The sequence below is a fragment of the Loa loa genome, assembly GCF_000183805.2.
Source record: "Loa loa unplaced genomic scaffold supercont3.334, whole genome shotgun sequence".
Taxonomy (NCBI): Eukaryota; Metazoa; Nematoda; class Chromadorea; order Rhabditida; family Onchocercidae; genus Loa; species Loa loa.
This window is the reverse complement of record NW_018108514.1, coordinates 14,482-22,514: the sequence shown is the minus strand read 5'-3', so window position 1 is coordinate 22,514 and position 8,033 is coordinate 14,482. Positions and strand designations below refer to the sequence as shown.

General features: G+C 24.4%; 1 protein-coding gene across 1 annotated transcript; it reads right to left on the bottom strand.

The window, feature by feature from the left end:
- Positions 1-2,057: 2,057 nt before the first annotated feature.
- On the bottom strand, positions 2,058-6,288 carry LOAG_10728 (CK1/WORM6 protein kinase; the record flags this gene model as incomplete). The annotated part of the gene is made up of 7 exons (XM_003146252.1): positions 2,058-2,207; positions 2,806-2,872; positions 3,264-3,414; positions 4,095-4,246; positions 4,743-4,916; positions 5,100-5,267; positions 6,110-6,288. The coding sequence occupies 7 exons, from the start codon at positions 6,286-6,288 to the stop codon at positions 2,058-2,060; spliced, it is 1,041 nt and encodes a 346-aa protein (XP_003146300.1).
- Positions 6,289-8,033: the final 1,745 nt, after the last annotated feature.

The following is an 8,033-nucleotide window of genomic DNA, read 5'->3' as shown; positions in this document are numbered from 1 at the left end:
AAGTAATATATTGGAAAAAATTTTTTTACTTTTAGGTTTAAAAGTTTAATTTTAAAATTAACAGAATTTATTATTTTTAAACTTTCTGATTTATCCTGGAAATAAAAGAGCCAAAGTGACCAGTGGTCAAGAAAAGTTGTGAATCATTGGTTGAAAGCATAAATATGAGATTTGATGCATTGAAAGTTCATCATATTTGTCAAATAGCTAAAATAAAACGAAGGAAGAAAAGGAAAAAATTGCGGTCGAATGTGGCACGGCTTCGATGTACCGTTCAATATTTGTTACCCATAATTTATTGAACCGCATAATTGAAATCACTGGACTAAATTAACACACTGTACATACGTAGTACATCGTTGCATGCCAAAGCAGACCAGCACATATCATATACAATCATGTAATCTATAATATCATAGCTATCACTTATTGCATACAATATTAATTGGATTTCTTTTCTTATCTTAATACTTTTTTTTTTTTTTGTATGTCTCTCTACTCTCATATTTATATTATTACTTTTTGATAACAAATTTTTTGTATCATTTGCAAAATATAAGCTATCAAAGTTTTCAATTCATCAAATTTTAATAAAATTATTTGATTAATATTTACATAGAAGAAATAGTAGGATATAGGATTTCAATGAAAATTTAAAAATTATGTTTGTTTTAATATTGATCGAAAATTGGGCAATATTTTAGTAAAAAAATATTTTATCTTATCTGATGTAAGTATAGCTATTGAAATGTAAATTGCGATTTAATTTTAATTAATTTTTTTAAGAAAAAAAAGTATTCCAACCATCTAATATCATTCATCTGATATTATCAATGATATTAATCTATCAAATATTAGTAATTCATAATTTACTAGGATAATTGTTTTAGAATTTAAAATTTCTCATTTTTATAAAATGCAATTTGAACATTCCATCATTGATTTGATAAATATTGAAATTGCATTTCAAAAACTTGTCACCACCGTTTACTGATTTATTTCTAAACAATTATTCATATTATTCGATGCCAAAAATGTCAAAAAAAGCACTAGTGAAAGCATTGGTGACGAAAAAAGAAATTATTAGCAATAATTAATTAAGGCTTTTATTTTGTCAGCTTGTTATAGTTGCAAGTTTAATTTTATAATATCTACAAAATTAATTTTCAAAAATGAAAAGACGAAAGAAAAAGTAATTAACAGGATAAGATGACGAAAAAAAAACTGGAAAGGTTTATTTTTGAAACATTTAAATCGAACTTTTCGTATTGACAATTACAAATTTAAACAATTCAAATTAAATTTTCAGCATTAAAAATTGCTAATTAAAATATTTGAATTAAACTTTCAGGCACTGATATTTGTAAATTTACAAAATGGATGACAGTGATTTTCTTGCAATTTTTTATTTTCAAAACGGAAAAAAAGAAAAAGGAAAAGAGCGAATACTAATGAAAATAAAAAGCACAAAGAATTTAGATGAAATACAAAAAATTTAAAGGATTGAAAAAATTTCTGACATTCGTCATATTTGTCACAATTTTGCATATATTAAAAAAAAAAAAGAAAAATCTTATTAAATAGAATTTAGAAATATTGCAAATGCATGCATCCCTTGAGACATTGCTTTTTTTTATTTCATGCAACTTGTACGCATCCTTGGACATATTACGTTCTTTATTTCATGCAACTGCATGATGCGACTGCATGCATCCTTGGACACATTATTTTCTTTATTTCATGTAACTGCATGATGCCACTGCATGCATACTTGGTCACATTATTTTCTTTATTTCATGCAATTGCATGATGCGACTGCATGCATCCTTGGACATATTACCTTCTTTATTTCATGCAACTGCATATACTCTTAGACACATCATTTTATTTTCATACTAAATACTTTTTTACTAAATACTTTTTTCTCAATTTCAATAAATTTAAAACTTATTACTCATAAAAATTTTGTAATTGAAGCAATAAATGTAAAAATTTGAATAAGGAATTTGGAATAATTAACTACTAAATTATTCCTATAATATATGATATGGTAAAAATCACGGTAGTAAAATCATATCATCCGGTTTTCTGGTTAATTCTCGTAGACGATAGCTAATAAAGCATGATTGACCTTGATCACCGATTAATGATGCTTTTTGAATAAGACTTGGATTTGTTTGCCATTCAAATGGTGCATTTTGATTAAGCTTAAGAATATAAGTTTTGAAAAAAATATAACGATAAACAAAAAAAATAACGACTATTTATTTATTTTAAAAAGTTATTTAAAAATAAAAAACGAACAAACATTCAACTTTATGTTATCAATTGCAATTAATACATTATTGATTAGATGAAACGAATAAATACGATCAAAAACTATCAAATTATTAATAAACTAATCCAAATGATGCAATATTAAATAATATGAAAAAAAAACGAATTTTTATCTTAATAATTTAATTTCAAAATAATGAATTCATTAAATTCAATGAATAAGTAATGAATACGGGTTATTGAAAGTGATTAAATGATAAGTTATGATAATTTAGGATTAAATACTTTTTTCTCAATTTCAATAAATTTAAAACTTATTACTCACAAATTAAATAATTAATGAAAAAATTTGAATAGAAATTAAATAATTAAGATAAAAAATTTCCGCAATTTGTTGTTCTTGCAATTACATCCAGAATTGTTAAACTTTTTCTTTCGAATGCTTTTCTTTTTGTGAAAATATTCGAATAATTGTAAATGTAAAAGATTCAAACAAATTTCCAATTTTACAGTAACAAAATGTTTTACCTTTAACCTGATAAAAACATTATTGATTAATTTACGAAATGTTCGATAATCTGGTCGTTCAAAATATCTGCAAATTTCAAAAACTTTAAATACTGCAATTTATAAATTGGTAAATTGAAATTGCATGATTTTTCTAAAATCAAAACAGAAAAAAAAATCATTTTTTTTCCTTTTCAATTAATTATTACTTAATTGAATGAATTAATTGATGCATTTTATCAACGTTAACAGTATGCTTATTTATTGTATGACATTCATTCCTAAATAACCTGTGGATTAACTTAACATAATTATCACCCATACTATTAATTAATGTTGTCCTATGCCATAGGTTAATTAATTATTGGCAAGAAATTTTGTTGCAGTCATTTTCGTTCCTTTTTTCCCTTCATTCTTTTTTTCTTTTCTTTTTTTTTTGATTATTTAAAAAAAAAATGATTTCATATTGTAATACATACTTTATATTATCAATCATTTCCAATATTTTGTCAAATTCTTCCGGTACTCCTTTAAGTAACTCATATCGTCCACTCATCCTTGCATAACGCTTCCATTCACCAATTAACAAATAATCTTCTCGAACATCTGCATTTGCCCATGGGAGTGGACCTAAATAATTGTTTAATAAATTAAAATTCTCAAACTTATATAATCATTGATCTCAATCATTTAAATCTCATCGTTGTATTTTTAATACATTAATATAGAATGAAAGATAAGCTTTATATCGTTACTTGAAAGTGATAAAAGTGATAAGTGAATTAATTAACATGATAATTATCATTAATACTAATCCTTTTCAAACAATATTTATTGTTTCTCCAAATGTTACTTATAAAATTAAATTATAAAATTTTAAACAATATATATGACTGTATGAAATAAAGTTTAGTAAAAAAGAAAAATGATAAAATGTTAGAAAGCTACATTTGCATACGTAATGTCACTTAAATAAATTCATTTACGTACTTACGTGAACTTACTTTCATAGAGCTGAAAGTAATAGGAAAAGTAACCTAGCTCTATGAATAGTATGCATGTACTTTTAACTTATTCTGTTAAGAGAAAAAAAAAAAAAAAAGAATGAATGATATGCAAAATCTGTTATATCGATTTGAGTAATGACACGTGGAATCTACTGTGTTTACGTGAGTGAAGGGAAAACAAAAATTAATGAAATGTGAAATCTGCTATGATTTACGTGAGCGAAAAAAACAAACGAAAGTGAATAGTACGTGAGATCTGTTAGATTTACGTGAATAAAAAGAAAACAAAAATTGGTCATTTACCTTTAATAAATTCACAAACCATATAAAACCATGATTCAATATCATCCCTTCGGCATTGATCTTTAAATGCATGCGCTGCTAACGATGAATAATAAATGGATCCTATGAGAGCAGCTGAACTTCGTGGTTGATAAAATTTACCATCTTTATCTCTTAAATTTAAAAAAAAGAACAAAAAAAGTTTGATAAATTACTAATTAATCTAATTGCCAGTTTTATAATTAATTTCAAATTGTTACAAAATTTTGCAAAATTTTTCGAAATTTTTTTTTTGTCTATTCTATTTAAATAATATTAAATTAATGTAATAGCTTTAACTAAAATGAAACATATACTTTCTTTGTTTAATTGATAATACTTATCTTAACATTGTTCTAACTTAACTTAAAATTGTAACTTAAAATAAATTAATGTACTAATTTAAGGTGAATATCTTTAAAGGAAGTAATTTTCATGAATGCAAGATGCATGACATGACAAAAATGCGCAAAGATGACATGACATGACAGAAATGCGCAAAGATGACATGACATGATATGACAGAAATACGCAAAGAAGTATGAAATATCTGCTGCATTTAATATAATATTCATACTTTAGGAATAAATTAGCATGATATGTGATAATTATTCGCTTATCATCATTTACCTGAATCGTCTAGCGAAACCAAAATCAAGAATGTAAACTGTTTGATTATCATCTTTTAAACCAATTGCGAAATTATTTGCTTTAATATCACGTGAAAGCCAACCCGTATCATGTAATGTTTCAATTCGATCTAATGTTTGTATGCCAAGATGAAGTGCTGTTGTTAAAGTGAATCTAAATTTCATTTAAATTTTATACTTAAAAAAATTTTTTTACTTAAATTTAATTTTTTCAATTTTTTATTTAAATTATTTTTTAATAATTTAATTTTTCTTTTTCATTTCTAAAAAAAAATAAAAGAAGCTATTACGTTTTAAAAGAAACTATTACTAAAAAATAAAAGAAAAAAACTATTACTTTTTGCCCGGTAAACAACGACGTAATTTATCTAAATCAGGACCAAGAAGTTGCATGATAACATATTTAATTTGATCAGTACGTCCCTGATCAATTAATTGTGGCATACCAATTGTTTTGGTATTTTGAAATTCACGTAATACAAAAACATCCAATTTTAGGACTGATCTAAAAAGCAATAAGAATTTTTCTCGTATTAGTAATTAGTGAAATGAGCAAAGTTATTAATTAATTTATTTGTTTTGTATTACAAAAATTTGATTCGTTATCGCTTATTTAATTGATTGCTATAAGTAATTACTGCTTAGAACTAATAATGCGTTTATACTATACATCTTAATCTTTGATTGTTATGTACTGATTTTATCTTGTCACATAACAAATGACAAACAAATAACAAATAACAAATTAAACAAATAACAAATTAAACAAAACAAATTTTTATTTTCATAACAAATGTTTTTATTTGTGCATTAATGTCATCTATTTGTTATAATATTATAAGAATACTGAATTCAAAAAAAAAATTTTTACCGGTTATTGATTCTACTTATAACCGATGTTTGGTCATTTCTGAAATTTATACGAATGCATGAAATTGATTTAGCTTTAAAATATTGGTTGATTAGTTTCATGTTTAACATCAAATACTTCGTCACTTGTAGTTTTAAGGGATTAAATTAGAGTATTTACAAATCCCTCATTCACCTTTTCCTTCTATCTTTTTAATTCATCAAGTTTTGTACATAACATATATTTCCGTTTCATCAAAGTGATGCAAACCGTAATTTTGCCTCATCATAGTGATATAAGAATATAAAATGAATGGGAATTTTTCTCTTGATCGAAGTAAGCTGATTCAGAATTGAATGCGATTCAAGACGTTCGTGATTCATGATTCAAAATGATTTTAATTCAAAATGAATTCTGATTCAAACTCATGATTCAGAATGAGCTGATTATTTTTAGATTTTTTTAATCGAACCAAATTGTTATTAATCCATAGATACCTTTGTGGATCTTTGGTTTTTTCAATTTTCATTGCAAATTGTTCATTACTGTTGACATCTTTAATAATCATTACTTCACTAAATGGTCCAAGCCATATTTGCTTTAGTATTTTGTATTTTCTATCACGATGAGTAAACGTTTGACCCGGTCGTAAGATTGATGTTGTTTCTTCGTTCATATTCCTATCAATTTCAACATTACTTTAGTAAAAATAAAAATTTCGCATTTTAATTTAGCTTTTTTATTTTGCGCTTTTGAGCTAACATCAATTTTACCAGTGCAAATTGTTTGCTTAGTTATCAGTAATTACTTGCTATTAAGTAATTACCGATCAATAATTACTTGCTATTAAGCGATGCAATTAATAATTTGGAGAAATTTTAAAAATTATGGATTATTAAGATTATGAATTAGATTGTGGGTTTAAAATTACGAAGGCTGTGAATCAAATTATGAATTATTTTATTTGAAATTATAGAAAATTATAAATTATTTGTGCATTCTCGGTGCAATTTTTTCATTTGAAATAACATTTCTGATTTTATTTCTCATCATTTCAGATGCGAATGTTAGATAAATTTTCTTAAATCGTGTAATCTTTGCGGTAATTTTTTTAGAATTTTAAGCGATGGGTTACATAACCAAATAAACATTACAGCAAAAATTATTTCAGCGCAAAATATTGACACAATTGAAACAACCGTACCGCATGCAACCAATACTTTTATCAGGAAGAATATCATATGGAAGAATTTGAAACTTTTAAAAACTTTTTAAAATTAATGAAAAAACAAGTAAATGAATTAAATATCAGGATTTAGGATGATATGGAAAAGAACATAATAACGAAAAAAAATGAAATTATGGTCACAAAAGAAAAAGAAAATAACAATCAGTATTCCATTTCCAATTCATTCATTCATCATTTTCACATCGATTTATCATTTCATCAATTTTTTTTCCATAAATTTTTTTTTCATAAATTTCATTAATCTTTTTCTTTTTTCTCTCACAAATTTTTTTTTCTTTTGAAGTATATGAGAAAATGAAATAAAAAATAAGTAAATATTAATTTATTATTAATCAGTAGTCATTTATAACGTTGTTATCACTTCTAATCTGTACAATTCTTTTCCTCATAATTAAATTATTTAGCACAATTTTTAATATATGCACAATTTTGACCACATATATCAAGCGTTAGGATGATATGGAAATGAATATGATATATATATATATATATATATATACAGTATTTGATTTCCCTATTCATTTACTTATCATTTCCAAATTTTTTGCCAATTTTTTGTGAGAGTGATTCTCAAAAGAGAAATTAAATAATAAAAAATGTTCGAATTAAATTCATTCCAAAAATTTAATAGTAGAAGTTCGCAAAATGATTGCAAAAATTTTCATATATAAATACGAGTAAATAATATAAAAGAAATTTGAAATAAGTTTTTTCTTCTTTCCTTTAAAGTTAATTTATTATAATGACAAATGGTGAAGTAAAACAAAAATTCAGAAAAAAAAATTTCAATTTAAGAAAGTAAAAGTTTTTCTGAAATATGCCAGTAGTATAAGCTGAAATGATAGAATCAAATGATTGAAATTTGTTGAAATTTGTTAAAATTTGCTCCGATCATCATCCTTTTCTTTCTCCATCCATTCATTCATTCATTCATTCATTCAATTAACCCATTCTTTAGATTTTAGATAAATGAAAAATGAAAAGAGTGAAAGTTTCAAATGAACTAATTCTATTTTAACTTTGATAGCTAGCAACAAATGATGTCTTGGAGTTATTTTTTTTATTTCTTATCATTCAATATGTTATCACATTTGATGATTCTGGTAATGATGCTGAAATGGTAAGTTACTTTCCACCGTACCTCTAACCTTTTTTTTTTATTGATTGTATTG